The sequence below is a fragment of the Stenella coeruleoalba genome, assembly GCF_951394435.1.
Source record: "Stenella coeruleoalba genome assembly, chromosome: 3".
Classification (NCBI taxonomy): Eukaryota; Metazoa; Chordata; class Mammalia; order Artiodactyla; family Delphinidae; genus Stenella; species Stenella coeruleoalba.
In genome coordinates, this window is record NC_137148.1 from 38379438 (window position 1) to 38398738 (window position 19301).

Below are 19301 nucleotides of genomic sequence, written 5' to 3' on the forward strand. Positions count from 1 at the left end.
TTGATGAGTGTATTATAGGACCATTATTTAAAAATTGGTTAAATATTTGTTGAATAGCTGTGTCACAGATGCCCTGTAACCATCAATGAGCAAAAAAAATAACAGTCGTGTGTCATATTACCATATACTTGATACCGATATTGGGAAGGATGCTCTTCAACGAGTTGAGGCAACCAGTTGCGTCCAAATGATCCATTACTGCATGGGATGTTAGAGATGTGTTTGGATAGTCTCTATCCAAAGTCCATATTTGTCTAGGAGATGCAAACATCTTTAAAGAAGCTATTTACAATTAATTCGCACATAAACCTGCAATTCACTTCATTTTTTTTCTGAGATTAATCAGAACAGTAGTGTGTGCCTTATGAGTGTTGGAAGCGATGTGGCTATACCTTAATTTTTTTTAATAAAGGTTGTACTTTTTCAAGTTACTATGCCTTTAGTTGTCTATATTTCTTTTGCAGATAATACATATGTGTCAAGTTCAGAAAATGATGAAGATGTATTAGTTACTACAGAGCCAATTCCAGTCATTTTTCATCGAATAGCAACAGGTAATAGGAATACACTATTTTCTTAAATTCCAGGTTAATATTTTCTTGATTATAGGTAGCTTTGTTTTTCGGTTTCTTTTAACCCATATAGTATTTATCTTTGGCATCTATAAATCTGGTTTTCCATACAGATTTTCTATTTAAAGTCATTAATTTGTTTTTCAACAATTTTAAAAATGCATAAATTAGTACTTTTAAAAAGTCCCATTTAAATGCCTTATGCAGATATTTGCTTTTGTGAAAATATTTTCATTCATAATGATACTGCCAGACAAACTGAATATTTAAAAAACATACTGAAGGCAATGTAGATCCCATGAAATATATAGTGAGAACTGAAGGAATTTGTACTGTGGCCACTTCAGTTTGAGCACATTTTTATGGGCAATGAAAAATCAGAATAGTTTGTATGTAATATAATTCTCCAACATAATATAATTTCAAAATATCCCTTAATTTCTCTTGCAAAAGAAAGAATCATCTATGGGGTGTTTTTATACTGAAACTTATAAATATTTGGTAAATAGTATACTGAAAACTAAAATGATTCTTTAATTATAACTTTCAGAATTAAGAAAGACAAATGACATTAACTGTTGCTTATCCATAAAATCCAAATTACAGAAGGAAAATGGGGAGGTATGTAAATTACATTTTATGTTTTATTATATTTCTTCAAACAGTATAGATATATTTGAAATTTACTGTGTATTTGTAGTTAATATCATCATTATTTAGGTTAAAATTGCATATAGTGAATGAAGTACACGCTCCTGGCTTAGGGACTTATGTATGGGAAAGATGGTGGCCTAAAATTAGCTACCTTTCAAGTAATAGAAAGAACATCTGGTTTAAATCTAAATAAAGTGCATACAAAACCTAACTTGTTCTCTGTGTTTTCATCAAATAATGTAGTTGATTGAAGAGCGCTTATGTAACATATTTAGAATAACCGTATGTTATTCTAAACTGTATGTTTAGATTAACTGTATGTGGTATACATAGTTTTGATCAGACCCTTAAAATTTCGTCTGTAAAAGATGATCTTTCTAGCTAAAGGGGCACAGAGCTTGGGTATAGTCTTATTTTTGGCCAGTGTTAAAACAACAACAACAAACTTATCCCCTTTCCTCACCTTCAAGAAATTTACTTCAATCTGTAAGTAAATACGGGGACATTAAACAAGCAAAATGAATGTGGTGGGACCCGACAATTCTTTGGTTTTAAAACTATGCACTGAATGCAACCCTGCCTTCCCCTCAGTGTTGTACCATTCATAGTGCTCTTCAGTAGCCAAACTGAGAATCACTGATTTAGCATTATTGCTGCTAAAACCAAAAACTGTTTGCATTTTATAAAACCCAAATTCCCTTTTCTAGGTTTTTTGTTTGCCTTAGTAATTTGAAATTTGATCTAGAAATTTAAGGATAATTACAAAACATTGAATTAATAGATTCCTGTGTCTAAAAGCAGCTACCTTTCTCTTAATTATTTTAAAAGGGTCAGGGATAGGAATAGTTACTTTAGATGAATTTTTGTCGTTTGTACTTTAGACACATAACAGATACGGTTCAGTTAATTAGAAACTCAAACTTCAAGTTCAAGCATATTTAATTAAATATCCTTTTGAAATCTGAAATCTAAAATTATTTCTACAAAGTTCTCTTCATAATGTGATTTGTATTTATTTTCATAATTTGAGTTTTATATTATTAGATTCAAAGTGCCTTTTCTTTCATACCATTATGTGGTGTTGGCAGTGGAAGTGAGAACAGTCTGGGATAAATAACGCTGAGGAACTTTTTAATAAAAAATTGAATCAGTGTGAGCTGCTCAGATGTTTTATCAGAACAAACCCAAAATTGTAATTGATTGATGTAGCTTTTTATATACATCAAATATTAAATTGTACAACTCAAGACCAGTGAAACGTACATAGAGCTTAATGCACCCACAAAATTGTCTCTTACTACCTTTTTGTTTTTGGTTTGTACTGCACCAACAATTCTTTTATTTAAAATCCATATGGTATGCATAAGACCTACCTATTATGGCCACTTGTTACTTTAGTTTCAGAAGGAGGAAAACTAGTTTGACCATTAAAATTGCCTTCTTACTATTATTTTAAGGAGTCAAGACAAAATAGTACGGTGGAAGAAGATTCTGAAGGAGATAATGATTCTGAAGAATTTTATTATGGAGGACAGGTAAGCACATCAGCTCCTCCGAATAGCCACTCTCAAAGGCAGCAGTAGCCATACACGTTCTAGTGGAAATCTGTGCTTGTCATCTGAAAGACCTGTGTGTTGTTCAGGGTTCTGTAACTAACAAGGAAATTCCTATAATTTGTCTGTCGCTCATTTTCTATATATTTTCAGAAATTAAGGTTACTTTTGCAGTTATTTGACTGTAATCATTTATTTACATTGAAGTTGTCTTAACTTCATTACAGATGTTTTGCAGACAGCATCTTATTATGCTTTTAACTTTTACATTTATTAAGCATATTGTGCTCAGTCAATATTTTGAAATGGTGACACTAATAAAAGCATGAATTGTTAGTTTTAAATAGAAGGTGATTAACCTTTATAAAAACTGATGGGCCCTAATTATCGAGCATCCTCATTATTTGTATTCATTATCTTCCTTTTCCTTCTATACTAAAGTGTTTGTTTAAAAATTGTTATGAAGAAACATCATGATTTATATATATGAAAATAGCGTAGCCACATATGCATATATATGAAAGAATTCATTATATTTTTCCAGAATAATGTTAAAATTTTAAACTGAGCACTTGATTTTAGGATATGGCTATATAAGTTGTCTTGTTCTGTTTCTGTAAACTTCTTGATCCAATATGCTTTGTAACTTGGATAGTTTAAGGGAAAGGTAATATGTTAAAGAGATGCTTTAAAGCCAGTTATTATTATGTGAAGAATGCAAGTCAGTTTATTCATTCAGAATCAGAAATTAGTAATCTGTCAATCAAGTGTATGCAAGGCAGTAGAGGTATGGACGGACATAAATAAAACTAGATTTCCTCTCTCCAGAATGCCTTACTAGGAATGGGGTACTTTTCCTAATGATTCTTTAACCGATATAACACTCTAACATTCTGCAAAATAATTCTTCCAGTTTCGATTTTTGTTTACACTGCTAATTCTTACGGGGGAAGTAAATGTTTTTTTCAGTCTAGAAGTTTTTCAGATTATCTGCCACTTCACTCCTTTTAACATTGGCATTGTCTTCGTATCAAAGTAGGCAAATATTACTTTTTAAGCATAATAAATTATACTAGATGTATGTGAACCTAAGAACTTTAGTGAATATATTGCTCAACTGTCTATACTTTTTTTTTTTTTTTGCGGTACGCGGGCCTCTCACCGCTGCGGTCCCTCCCACTGCGGGGTAACAGGCTCCGGACGCGCAGGCTCAGCGGCCATGGCCCACGGGCGCAGCCGCTCCGCGGTACGTGGAATCCTCCCGGACCGGGGCACGAGCCCGCGTCCCCCGCATCGGCAGGCGGACTCTCAACCACTGCACCCCAGGGAAGCCCTGAACTGTCTATACTTTTTTCATGAAGGCGACAGAGAAAATGCCCATGGCAGAATTACAGGGTCACCTGTCCAAGAGATTGTTTGTATTTCGATTTTTTTGATTCTCTTTACCCTAAGTCATTTCTAAATTATCCCTTTTCATCAGGTGAACTATGACGGGGAGCTGCACAAGCACCCCCAACTCGAAGCTGATTTGTCGGCAGTGAGAGAGATATATGGGCCACATGCAGTTTCTCTCAGGTAAATAAATACCTTCGGTGAAAACAACTTAAAATTATTTGGAAAGTCACTGGAATTTTCTGTTGGAGTTAAGTGGAAATTTCCTTGGGCTTAATTATATTTGAAAGTATATGAGAGTCTATTATGTTTCTACTTACACAAAATGGCATATTTATGGCTATGATTTTTTTGTGTGTACACATGGTTTAAGATTACATTGATTTCATTAAAGAAATTAGTTATTTTTGGAGAGTTAGTCTGATAAAATATCAGTCTTGAGTGGCATCACAATCAATTCCTGTAACAGATTTGGCCAGCTGAGCCCATGTCGTTATCATAAATTAAGGACATATTTGTGTGAACAATAAAAGTCAATAATGCATAACCGCTGGTATCCAAATCACATTGTGATATGTAATCTGGCCCCTAAGAAAAGAAAGGAAAAAAAGACATAAGTTTGTGCAATGTGTGTTTGAATGATAATTATTTTTTGTTGTTGCAGTTACTTAATATATTATTTGGTGATAAATTTCCAGGCCATTTTCTATTACTTTAATCATTCAGAAGACCCCCACCATCCCTATTTAGACTTTCTTTTCTCTCCTTAATTTAAGAAAAACCCTTTTCTGCCATCATACTTGTTTCCTTCCATGAGTCAGATCTGATGTTTCAGATTTTTGTTATCTTCCTAAAGGGTGGTCTCCAAGTCTCCAGACTCCTCTCACAGCCTGACCTCAGTTCCAGCCTCATCCACCCAAACCAGGATTGTTTCTGTTCTCGAAACGTGCTATATTTCCCCTTGACTTTGTCCATTTGCCCAAGCAGTGCTTCCCTCTCAAACCCGGTTGCTCTCTTTATTCAAGCCCCAGTCTAAAGGTCAGCTTTTCTCTGAGCCTTCCTTGAATCTCTGATGCAGACTGGTTATTCTGCCGTATGCACTCCCATCACATTTGGCTCTTAATCTCATTTATTAGTCTCTTCATGTCTTGTTGTTATGGGTTTACTTCTCCCCCTCTAGACTCTGAATTCTGTGAGTGCTGGGGCAGCACACTTTTTTGTTATTTGCCTTTATTTTGTGTTGGTTTGGTTTTCAATCCTGCTTGTACTCCAGTACTTAGCCTAGCACAGGGCACATATGAAATATAAGCTGGGGGCTTCTTGACTGTTTTCAGTGGAACGTCTGTGAAAAATGTTCGTATTATCTGGTTATATTCTTTTCAGTGAACATATGCAGATTTTGAGAGAGCAAACGAATACTTAAGGGAGTATAACACAGCTGTAATTTATAATTGCTAACTGTTTCATTTTACCTGCAGAAACTCACAACCACCTGTGGCCTAAATAAGCCGGGATCGTACACCCGGACCCTCTCCCTCCTGCTTATGGAGGGATATTAGGCTACAACTGAGTGAGGGTGATTGGGATTATACTTGGAAAAGCAAATCTTTGCAATTTCCAAAGTTTTGGCGGATTAGCTGTGATCATTTCACAATTGATCTATGCTCTGGCTCCAGGATAAGGAATATGGAGATTCCATAAGTATTATAGAATGAATAAATGAAGAAGGCAACAGGGACTATCAATAAATTGTCCAGGGATTCCCTGGCGGTCCAGTGGTTAAGACTCCGTGCTCTCACTGCCGAGAACCTGGGTTCGATCCCTGGTAGGGGAACTAAGATCCCACAAGCTGTGTGGCTCGACCTAAATAAATAAATAAATAAATAAACTGTCCAAAACAATGACTAATTTTTTTAACTTTAGTCAAACTTTGGTTGAAAGCTTAAAACTTTAATCGCAATAGTTTAACCCTCTCCCCCATGAAAGAAAAACGTCTGTATATGATTAATTCAATACAACATAGAATTTAGCTGCTTTTCATTTGAAATATGTATTTTTGTTTAGAGAATGACTTTACCACACATTGATTGCTTTTATAAAGTTTTTTTACATATATTTCCATGCTATCTAGGCCTCAATCATATCATATATATATGTATATATATATGAATATTTTTGTTTCTTCAGCAAGCATTTGATAATTTCTTATATTACTATCATAAGGTAAATACTTATAATTTCTATTAGTATCTTCCATTATTAATAAAATATTGATAATTTATGGGCTGTTGAAATTAGATAAATATCTGGAATTTCATTCAAGTGAAGTATCTAAAGTCATAAACGGTTTTGATTATTTTCCCCTTGCCTCTTTCACTTACAAGTTTTGGTCCAATTTAACTCTCAATGAATGCAAGCCATGTTCTCGCCTGCTCTAGATTTCCTCTAACTACAGAGGATGTTTCCAGAATAAATAACCTCCCAGAGGCCTCATGATATAAAGGGAAATCACAGCAGGACTAGTGTGATTTACTTAAAATAAATAAGAATGAATTTACTGTCTGGTCTCAAATACTGTGGCTTGGACATATGGGAGAAAGGAGTAGTTAGGCCTAAGATCTTGAGTCACCTTCTTTGCAAAGTTTTAAGTCTATTGAAAACAGACTGTTCTAATTAGCTGTTCTATTACTTAATTGAGTTTCATAAGAACTTAATGGAGTTTGAAGAGCAAAAGTACCTCAATATGCATAATATGCTATTTGCTGTCATTTTTTTTAATGTGACATCTAATGAGAAAGGCAGCTAACCACATCTAAGTTCTCTTTAAGAGAAGAAAATAACAGAGATTGCCTCAATTGAGGCAAAACTCTCTTTTAGTAGGTTGAGGGAGGCTATAGAAAAAGTGACCGATGATAAATTTATTACTTAAGTAGGTAATTTTAGCTTTACGTGGCCAAATCATTCAAAAGCAGCCTTCTGGCTGGGTTGAACCGTACTTGGAAACATTGATGACAATTCTGATTCACAGGCTCTTGTGCAGGAAGTGAGTTAGGTCTCTGGGGGGGCATGGTTAACCCCCTGATCAGTCTGCATGTGTCTCATCTTGAATCATGCAACAAAATGAGGTTATTTTACGTTTTTATTATAAGTTTACTCCTATAGTCATGTATTCATTTAAAAAATGATCAGTGCTATTGAAAACAATTTGAGATTAATATTTTTAGAAAGCAGGGAATTACAAATCACAAAATTCTCATTTGGTTGGGAATGAAATGATTCTGATAATTTGCTGATGATGTTTCAAACTTTCACCCCAAATAAAATATCCTTTGCTTTATGATCATCCATCATCCATTTAAAGAACTGAAGGCAGCTGAGTAATATTCTAATCTTTGTATTGTGGCTAATGTTAAAGTAGGTTGGAAGATTGCAAGATTTTGACTATTCATTTTGATCTTTTTGTGGTTGGATGATTGTAATTTTGGAGTTGATGTATTGGAGGACAGGGCATGCAGAGGATTTTTTTAAGGTTTGAGGAAGCTATACCACTGTATTCAGGCTCACCACCCAAACATATATCTCATGGAAAAGAGAGAGAGAGAGAGAGAGAGAGAGAGAGAGAGAGCGAGAGAGCGAGAGTGAGAGAGAGAGAGAGAGAGAGAGAGCGAGAGAGAGAGCGAGAGAGCGAGAGCGAGAGCGAGAGCGAGAGCGAGAGAGAGAGAGAGAGAGAGAGAGAGAGAGAGAGAAAGAAAAGGAAAGAAAAAGCCACATAAATCAGGGTAGACCACTTTAATTTCTCTGGATTTCCATTAGTAGTGGGCCAGTAGGACTACTTAACAAATCTCTGGTTCTCTTCTTCTGGCAGGTGGCAGGATTGTATTTCCCTATCTCTTTTTTTTTTTTAATTAATTAATTAATTTATTTTTTCGCTGCGTTGGGTCTTCATTGATGTGCGTGGGCTTTTGCGGTGAGCAGGGACTACTCTTCATTGCGGTGTGCGGGCTTCTCCTTGCGGTGGCTTCTTTTGTTGCAGAGCACGGGCTCTCGGTGCGCGGACTTTGGTAGTTGTGGCACGCAGGCTCAGTAGTTGCGGCGCACGGGCTCTAGAGCACAAGCTCAGCAGCTGTGGCTTTGCACGGGCTTAGTTGCTCCGTAGCATGTGGGATCTTCCTGGACCAGGGCTCAAACCCATGTCCCCTGCATTGGCAGGAGGATTCTTAACCACTGCACCACCACCAGGGAAGTCCCGTCCCTCCCTCTTATAATATCAGCAGTGGACACACAACTAGTGTTGGCCAGTAAAATGTGAGCCAAAGTGCTAGTGTGTGAGTTCCCACATCTTCAATACTCCACCACTCTGGGCCCCTTGGCGACTACAATGAATAGCATTCTTTCTAGTCCTCTGATTCCATAGTAAGCAGGTAGTGTGAGTGAGATATAAATCCTTTTTTTGTGTGTTAAACCAGTGAGATTTTGAGGATGTTTGTTACTACAGCATAACTTAACCTACACCGAAGTATGTCATTCGTCAAAAGATCTTGGGTTGGATGTTTGTAATGTCCTTTGCAGCATACTGATTCTCCCGCTTCTGCCTCTGGAGCCCATGGAAAAGCAGTCTGAACTGAAAACCAGGGGAAAGTGATGGCAGGAGGCACACAGAAGAAAGAAACAAACAGGAGACTATTTTTCAAAACCACTGGCATAAAATCTAGATGCAGGCTTCACAATGTGAGATCCCAGACAGTCACCTCTTCTTCCAATGCCTGTGCTTTTCCTCAAGCAAAACCAAGGACTTTTAAACGGAGGGCAGAGTTGTAGCAAGTGTTTACACTGTACCTCTTATACACTGTTATTTTATATGGGGTTCCTTTCTTATCTGGATCTAATTTTTAAATTCTTCTTAGCCCTGTTGTCCTTTAGAGAAATTTATAGCTACCATGAATACAGTCTTGCAAATGCTTTAATCTGCCAAGAGTTCTTCCCAACTACTGAGTTTGCATATTTCTTGGCCCATTCACAAACATCTCTCCCACACTGAGCATGAAACACACACTGAGTAGGCATGCAGAGATAGACACACAAGCTGTTGAGTTTCAGATGTCATAGGAAGGTGTATGTTTCTTCACAAAATATATTTCTTCTCCAAATATAACTGACTAATTGTTGAAAGCAGAAATAACTAAATAGCAATAGAGGTTTATTTCCCAAGAACTTGTGATAGAGTTTCATGTATGTGTGTGTACGCATATAATTTCCTTGACAGTTGATGAGGGAAGGCTATCTGTCTAAAATATATTTTTATAACCAGCACGGTCCTGCTAATTTTTATCAGATAGTATTATAAAACATCACAACAGTATAATAAATAAGCTGTGGTTTTATAGAGAAAGGAGGACCAACATAGATGGTCTAACATTTAATATATTGTAAGTATGTATGTGGTATCATTAATGAGGATGTTGTCTTGATTAGTTCCACTAAAAAACAGGAGAATGAATTGCTAAGAATTCTAACGCATAGTGCCCTCAACAATGCATGTTCATAGAAAAATATATTTCATACATATGTTCTTAAATGAACTAGGTCACATGCAAGTAGTCCAAATCAGATGGCTGGATTTCAAGATATGTCAATTCAAAGACTAATAACTCAGATGCTGGAAAGAAATTTGTGGAGCAATTCTTCTTAAGCCCTCAGTCCCAGAGTGAAACAACTGCATCAGATCATTTCTGTGTAGTCTCCCTTCTCTTAAAAAAGTATTCAAGTTCAATTTGATGTGATCTTTTCATAGTGAATAAATATAGGCAGTGCACGGAATTGTTTTGAATTATTATAAACCCGATACAGCATTCAGTACACAATCAGATATCAAGATTCACAGTTCAAGTTGCATTCGTATTTCAAGCATTCGCCTTGATTCTGCGTTTGCTATTCATGAGATCTAGGGCTACTGAAAGATACTCAGATACAGAAGCAATCCTGATGACTGGGCCGCTGCATCTGGACAGACTGTAATCACGCTTTGTAATCTCGCAGTGGGAAACGTGAAATTACTGGCAATATATAAAAAGGGCATCACAAGGGAAATTGGTTTGCATATACACAGTGTTGTTGTGAGTTCTTTGAAGTGTGGCATAAAAACAAAAGTGTAACTATTTACAGATCTACACCTGCAGAATCCAGTTAATTGCAAACCTTTAATGCCTCTGCCTCCTTAAAATTCTGTATTTATGCTCTGCTGTGGTGAAGAAGAACACTTGTAACCCTTTAGTTACTTTTTTTTGGAAAGAAATTGATAGTATTGGTAACTGGGAAAATACTAACTTTTAACCTGAAAAGTGCTGAAGAAATCATATAAGGAATACTTCAGAATTCACATATTAAAGGTTTTATAAGGAACGTATATCACATTCTGATCATAACGTTATGATAAATTCCGTTGAAATGATCTGGAAATCTATTTTTGAAGAAAACAGCTGTGGGTAAGGTTTGTGCTGACTTTTGTTATCTCTGATTCCTTTTTCTCTGCCTCTAAACATACCCAAGTCTTGCCATCATAAATAAATCCAAAATTATTCTCGCCTCTGAAATTGGCAAAGATGGGAGAAAAAAATGCCTGGCGATGATGAGCATGTGGAAAATGGTCACTGGGGGATCCTCGCTGGTGCGATTATAAGTTGTTTTAACCTTTTAAAATAGTAACTAAACAGTATATATTAAGACTCCCAAATATAGTTATACTATTTATTTTACTCAGTAATTCTAGAAATTATTCTCTGGGAAGACAGCTGCACATCGATTTTTACCCAGAGAGCTATTTATCAATATTTATAGTGTAAAAAAGTTGAAAGCAACCTAATGTTGTATTACATAATTTTATATAAATACAGACATTTAAATTTATGGTTTTGAAGAATATTCCACAATATAAAAAATACTCATAGAAAAAGTGAAAGAGCAGGACAAAAATCTTTACATACCTTATTATCCTTAATAATAATCATGTGTATTACATGATATATTAATATATGAAAGAGACTGGAGTGAGATATAAGCAAAAAGAATTGTCTCTGAGTGACCGTGTTACAAGTTATCTATTGTCTGTTTTTCTCTTTCTCACATTTTATATAATGAGTCTATATTACCATTGTAATCAGAAAAAGTAGATATTTTTAGAAAATACATAAGATTTTTTAATAAAGTAAATTTTATCCACAACCTATAGTTAATATATAAGTACTCTTTATACTTTTTTGGTTTTCCTACTTCTATTTTATCTAAATAAAGTGTTTCAGTTTCCATAGTGTTTTGGTAATCTGCTTGCTCAGTGAACAGTATATTTGGAACATTTCCCTCAGGATACTAAATGTTTTTATATCAATATTTTTAATAATGGGTAATTTTAAAAGATTATATTAACGTGCCATCATTTATATCCTTATTATTCAATATTCTTTTTTTTTCCTAATTTCTACTCTTACATACATCCTTCTAGGTAAAAGTTTGCACGTGTTTGTTATAATTTTCTTGGGAATGGTTGTTGTCAAGGCCTCTTTGTCTCACCAAAATGTCTTTTGCACATCATTAGTGATCTCTCCTCATCATTGTATTTAATGGCTCTCTTTTAACATGCCTGGCTGTAGGTTATTTGACTTCTTAAGAGAGACTCTATGTGGCCTGAAAAACCTAAAATATTTACTCTTTTGACCTTTATAGGAAAAGTTTTCTGAACCCTGAAGTAGAGGCATAAAAGAAATGGTTCTTGTGCTTGGTCCTTCTTCTTGTCTTAGTTTCTGTATAATTTCATAACTAAGTTGGCATACTTTTGTATCTAAATTTGCATATATGTCTATATTTGTAAAGGGTTATAAAGGTTTTTATCCTTTATGAATAGCACAGATGTTTTGACGCAGGCAATTAAAGAATTCCTATGTGAATAATTTTATCCCTTTTCTTCTTTATGTAACCTTTAAAAATATGACCATGAAAAAACAAAAAGTAATTTCATAAATAGTGAAAATGTGCTCAGTGTTTTGATATATTTCTAAGGAGAGGAAGGAGAAAGCATAGAGGCTGAGTTATTATTTTCTAACATGCTGCATGTTTTTGGTCATTGTTATCAAAAAGCAAAAGGACCCTCTAGATTCCTTTATTCATCAAATTACATAAAGCCATTTAATCATTAAAAATGCCTTCTCTAAACCCTATAAAAGTGCCATAGTTTTGTACTCTGTTAGCATTATTTGCATATATCATGCACAGAAATCTTCATTGAGTACCTACTATGTGCCAGATACTGTACTGTACAATTTTGAAGTTGAACGTGAGTTCAATGCCTGGCTTCCCACTGACTTCTTATCTGCCCTTTGACAACTTGTTTCGCTTTCCTAAACCTCAGTTTCCTCATTTGCGAATGAGGATAATTATAGCATCCCTGTCAGAAGGCTATAATGAGGACCTAATGAGATCATCCATTAATGTTTGACCTGGTTTCCAACACAAAGTAATAAGTGATAGTTTATTGAATATCGAATCGGCTAAGCACTTGCATAAGTAAATAGGATACGTGTATTCACATCCCAGCTCTGCTACAGAGTGATGACAGGTGAGTTACTTTATTACTCTGAGCCTCAGTTAATGGACATATACATTGGAAATAGTAGTAGTACCTGTAGGGCACTATGATCGCAGGTATGCAAAATCCTTAGAACGATTTCTGGCATGAAAGTGCTCAATAAATATTGTCCATTAACTTTTATAATTTCTGTTATCTCTGTAGTTTTCTCCCTCACTATGATTTGTATTTGTAACTTAAGAAATTTATTACAATATCAAAAATAGGGATGTGTGTATGGAGAATATAAAAATTGCTGTTTTTATGATCTTTGTTAACTATATGCTAGTTTGTGGCACTATGTTGACTGGAGAAAAGTTGGTCTCCATCATGTCTTTATGTGGAATATACTTGTTTTAATTTTGATACATCAGACCTTTAGAGCTGGCTGTCAAAACATAGTGACATTTAAGTGGCAGAACACCTGGACCAGTTTCAGAACCACCGTCTAATGTGACAGGAAAATTTATGGGCACTTTATTGTGGCAGTCACTTATCCCTCTACCCCTTCCTTGTGTCAGAAACTCCTTTCTTGTCCTTAGAGGCAGCTCTTCATCTTCAGAGTACAGTGAAAAGCGAGTGGTCACATAAGAAGATTGTTTAATTTGTCACAGGGAACTGGGAATGTTTGAAACTATGAACCAAATAAGTCCTGAATTTATGTATGCATTTGCCTGAACATGAAGATGGAAAGATATCTGTATGGTATAAAGAGGTCACATAAGACCACAATCCAACTAAATTGAGTTAGTTAATTCATGTCCACAGTCATTTCTGAGCTATCTGTGGAAATCAGAGATGAAAATTCATGATCAAATTTTAATTTAAAATAAGCTAGGACGCTATCTTTTAAGCAAAATGAAAAAAATAATGTTAATCTTTGCTTCCAGGGAATATGGAGCCATTGATGATGTAGATATTGATCTGCATATTGATGTTAGCTTTCTTGATGTAAGTATCAATTGAAGCAATATGATTGGTACATTTAAAAAACACACTTTTATTCTTGGAAGAAATTTAATTTTAGTTTCTCTTGTACATAATACTATAAGTAACATAATGACTTTGTCAAAGTGACTTATGAAGAAATGCTATGACTTGTCAAAAAAGCAGAGATTTTATATACATATATATTTTTTCCATCAGTTCTTGTAATATATTCTGAAACTTATGGGCTTGTAGTATATCATTATTTCTTAAGTTTTCACTTTAATTTTCAGATTTAGAAGGCAAAAATTAAGAGTACTTTGGCTTTCTTTTCACAAGCGAATAGGTTTTGAAATAATTTATAGGCCTTAATGATTTAAAATAAGTTTAAAAAATTTTATCTGGAAAAAACATCAAGAACTCTAAAAGATGACTAATTCATCTTTCAAATATTTGCACAGGAGGAGATTGCTGTGGCATGGGAAGTGATTCGAACAGAACCTATAATTGTCCGACTACACTGTTCGCTTACACAGTATTTAAATGGCCCAGGTTAGTTTTATTTCTCTATTATTTTGAATGTTCATTAGTTGTGCATTATGTAAAATGACTGTTCATTTGGTAATTCTGAACATAAATGCAGCTATCTTCATAATGATACTTAAATATACTTGCATCCTAACAGAGGTGCTTTATGACCAATATAACTATTGGAAGCAGAAACATATAACATTTAGTTTTATAGTTTTCAGAAGTTGACAAGTTGCTGTGAAACAAACACAATAAAACCTAAAAGAGAATTTTGCATATAATAGATTCTCAGTAAGTATACTTAGGGTTGCTCTTAAGTTTAATTATTTCTGTCTCTGAACCTGAGATTTAATTTTAATGTTTACTTATCTCACCTTTGATTACTGATGAATTTAGCCTAAGTGTAACGTATTTCTGTTTTTGAAAATGGAGATCATAATAATATTTTTGTTTTCCAATACCTGAAGGGATGATTTTGCTTTATCTCAAGGAATAGTTGTTTATAACACAGGACCCTATTATAAATCTTGCCAAGACTTACTGGATTTAAATGTTTTCTCTGCCTACTAATACTCTCTCTCTCTCTCTCTCTCTCTCTCTCTCTCTCTCTCTCTCTCATACACACACACACACACACACACACACACACACACAAACACACACACACAACTGCATCTATTCATATTATTGCAGTTATCTACTGCTGCAGAATAAACCACTTTAAAACGAAGTGGCTTAAAACAACTTCTCTCTCACCATTCTTTGGGGCTCAACTGGGCAGCTCCTGCCTGGGGTCTCCCGTGCCTTTGCAGTCAGGTGGTGGGCGGGGTTTATGTCATTAATGGCTCCACTAGTTGGATGCTCAAGATGGTTGGATTTCAGATGGCTAGCAATTGATACAGGTGTCAGTTCGGGACCACGCAGGGCTCAGCTGGGGCTATTAACTAGAGTGTCTCCTTACACAAGGCTTCTTCGTGTGGTTTGGGCTTCTTGTAGTATGGTGACAGGGATCCGAGAGCAAGTGTTCCAAGAGACAGGGTGTGCTAAAAGGCTCAACGGCTCTTTCACTGTATTCTGTTGATCAAAATTGTCAATGGACCCACCCAGAATAAAGGGATAGGGACATAGACGGCACCTCTCGAAATTGTGGCCATGTTTGATCAGCTGTGCACACATTACCGTGGTCTCTGCACATTTCTCTTTAGGCATATCAGGGAACTTATATCTACTGTTAGTTTTCACATAAGAAAAATATTTGCCCTTTCAAGTTCATGAAATATATAGGAAAGTCTCTCATTTTGAAAATGTCTCTGTTGTCACCATTTTTTAATTTTTGGGTAATGTATTCTACTTAAATAATCAACATACCGTAACACATAGTAACTGATGTGATTTATTGCTAGGCAAAGACAAATAGATGTTACATATCTTTATTCTGATTACTTCAAATATATAGAAATGTAATAAAGAAGAAAAATAATTCCTCATAATCCCTCTATACTGAGAAACCTGTAAATCGGTTGGTGTTGTTTGTTTTCTGTGCACATGTGGTTTATTTTCATAAAGTTCATATCAAATTGTATAGATATCTGTGTGCCTTAATGTTATGTCATGAACCTGTCCTCCAGTCGTTAAATATTCTAAAATGGAATGATTTGTAGTATCTGCACAATATTCCAGCCTGTAGGTGTATGCGTTTTTGCTGTTTTCGCACGTATTCTGCTGTGTCGCTAATATTTTTCTTTCTTTAGTGATTTGAAATGTACTTATTCTATTTTATTCTGATGGTGGTTAAAAGCAAAAGAATCCCTCATGTCTGAACTTTTTTTTTAATTAATGGGGTTAGGAAGAAAATTGGGTCATTTAATCTCTACTAACCCCAATTCCATCTGTGCAAGATGACGATGTGGCATGCTTTTATGTAATCTTACCACTGTTACTCATGTGTTTATGTAATCTTGAATTTTAGGCAGAGATTTTCCATTCACAGTATCTCTTTAAAGATTTGTCACATTTGCATGGTTTTATATTTCAACAATTATATTTTAATTCACGTTTAGATCATTTTATTGCTCAATACTATTTATTTAGTATCACAATTCATCTGTAATTTCTTATTTTTTCATCTTTGTTAGTTGATTTACATGTTTACTAGTTTGTAAACTAAAGAAACATGAGGGTTATGCTTCATTTTTCATACCTAAGAATGACTCTTTGTTTTGTGAACGAGACAAACTTGACCAACTATAAATTTATGGGCTCATAACAGTTCTCCCCAAAAAGGCAAAAGTGCTTTAAAAACTTCTGCTAGTCTGTGTCTGAACTGTTTAACTTTGTTCATTTGTAAGAAATCTATCTTGGTTTTGTTTATGTTTTGTTATGTGTACTTATCGAGGTATTTTTTTCTCTTTCTCCTTGATACTACTCTTTATATATTTATTTTTGATTGGTATGCTTACCTTCTTTATCTGCTCACCCCAGTATATGTAGATTGGATCTAATTCCTGTATCCTCCATGCTGTTTATCATTTCTCTTAGTCTTTCATCCGTCACCTCTAATTTTCTAAGTTTTTTTCATTTGTCTTCTACTCCATTGAGTGAATTTTTTTCATAATTTAGTCTTTGATATAATGTTCCCCTATTTTTAATTTTACTACAATCTCTGCTGATACCATATTTTCCCCTCTTTATTATCAATTGCTTTCATTTTATTTATGCATCATTTTGAATTTTGTTCACAAAATCAATAATTGTTCAAGAATTATAATTTTGTTCCTATAGATGTGAGTTTTGTTTTCCTCAGAATTCAAGCAGTGTCGAAATGCACTTCTTTCAGAAATTAGTGTGATTTGTGTATAATTTCTTCCGATAAGAAGAGTAAAAACTCTTTATAATGAAAACAGGAAATACAGAGACAGTGTGGGGAAAAAAAAGGGATAGTAAAGAAAGAGAATTCCAGGGACTTCCCTGGCGGTCCAGTGGTTAAGACTCCACACTTCCAGTGCAGGGAGTGCGGGTTCGATCCCTGGTCGGGGAATTAAAAGATCCCACATGGTACGCGGCCAAAAAATAAAAATAAATAAAATATTAAAACTTCTTTAAAACAAAAAGAGAATTCCACATTTACTCATTTACTGTACTCTAGAGTTAGTTCTGATAAGAATTGAAGAAATACACCTCCTTATCCAATTTGAAGTTAAAAATAAAGATTATTTTTATTGTACATGGGGAAATATACTTTAAAAAGACAAGGTTGTTATGATTCTTATGGTACTATGTATTTTTTCCAGAATTGCTGGTATATAAGTCTAGTTTATGATCTCAAGGACAGGGCTGCTTTTAGTTTAAAGTGATAAATAGCTGATGTTATTAAAAATGTTTGCCTGTGCAGATCCTCTCATTATTGATACCTGTACATTTACACGATCACAGTGTGGGACTAATTTCCACATATCTTGAGCGACCCTCACTTATTGCCTTCCCAACCTAAATTATGAGACAAGGAAAAATTGAACAACTTCTACCTTTTGTAAAACAGAGAATATTTTACTAGTATATCTTTCTCATTCTATTGCCCCCCAAACTGAATGCTGTGGGGAGTTTGGTTGAGGTAAACTTTTAATTTTGGAAGAATAGACATTTCTATAATATTTATTACTTTTCCTATAAAGAAGCATTTATCTGTAGATTCTACTTTTAAATGTTGTACAGTTCTGTGTTTTTTGGTTTTCGTTTTGCCTTAAATGACTGATTTTAGCTCAATTTATTCCTGAATATTTGTGTACTACTTGTTTGCTTAATGGCACTTTAATATCCCAGTTTATTTTCTAATTGATTGTTTTGGCTATCAAAAATCTATCACCTTCCTTTTTTAAATTGTGGTAAACATAATATAAAATGTACCGTTTTTAAGTGCACAGTTCAGTGACATTAAATACTTCCACATTGTTGGGCAGCCATCACCACCATCCATCCCCATAACACCATGTGTTCTTTTTTTTTTTAGCATCTTTATTGGAGTATAATTGCTTTACAGTGTTGTGTTAGTTTCTGCTGTATAACAAGGTGCATCAGCTATACATGTACATATATCCCCATATCCCCTGCCTCTTGTGTCTCCCTCCCACCCTCCCTATCCCACCCCTCTAGGTGGTCACTAAGCACTGAGCTGATCTCCCTATGCTATGCGGTTGCTTCCCACTAGCTCTCTATTTTGCATTTGGTAGTGTATATATATATGCCCATGCCACTCTCTCACTTCAAAGGAAGAAAAGAATATATAGTAGACCTAGGTTTTATATTTCTTGTGAACCCAGTTAGGAACTAGAATATACTCCTATACATATAATATATTCTAAGAAAATACTTAGTAGTAATTTGATAATTATTAGCATCATGATTTAACTTAGTAGATATAGTACAGGAACAAATTTTATTCTGTATGTGACTTGCTTTTCGTATGATGGCATACAATTACTTTTGTTTACTTCTCACCAACCATCTTGTACATTGCAATTTGGAGTTTTAGTCCTCAGCATTGAAATGTTTTTGGTATTTCTTCCTGTTCCAGGACAAAAATCAGAAGAATAAAAGGTATTTGTTTAATAAATTGCTGTACTTTAAAAAAAATCTATTACCTTTACAAACATTAAAAAAAATTAATCTAAAACATTTTTAGGTTTACAGAAAAACTGCAGAGGTAGTACAGGGTCCTCATACACTCTACATCCAATTTCACTGATTACTAACATCTTATATGAATACATTAAATACAATAAATTACAATAATTAATTGCATTAATTTTAATAGTAATAAGAATTTTGTCACTTGAATTTTGGAATATTTTTAGAAGTAACATCTTGTTAGCTCTTTCAGTGTATTCCAAAATTTGGGGTCATTCAGATTTTATACTACTAATTGAGTCAATGTTGGTGACATTTATTTTCTAGCTATTCATAGTATGAATAAGTTTTGGCCTTTGTATTATTAATTTATAGGATAATTAGTATATTCTGGATAAACAGTTGTGTCTGTTATATCTCTTCTTTCTCTCTATA

At 34.5% G+C, this 19301-nt stretch overlaps 1 protein-coding gene across 1 annotated transcript in view; it reads left to right on the forward strand.

Moving 5' to 3' along the window:
* The window catches only part of PARP8 (poly(ADP-ribose) polymerase family member 8), a 181593-nt gene that overhangs the window by 101957 nt on the left and 60335 nt on the right, over positions 1–19301 (forward strand). The window contains exons 5-10 of the mRNA XM_079915680.1: positions 465–554; positions 1123–1193; positions 2684–2761; positions 4260–4354; positions 13676–13736; positions 14174–14264. Coding sequence (XP_079771806.1) covers positions 465–554; positions 1123–1193; positions 2684–2761; positions 4260–4354; positions 13676–13736; positions 14174–14264 — 486 coding nt within the window. The remainder of the gene's footprint in view (positions 1–464; positions 555–1122; positions 1194–2683; positions 2762–4259; positions 4355–13675; positions 13737–14173; positions 14265–19301) is intronic.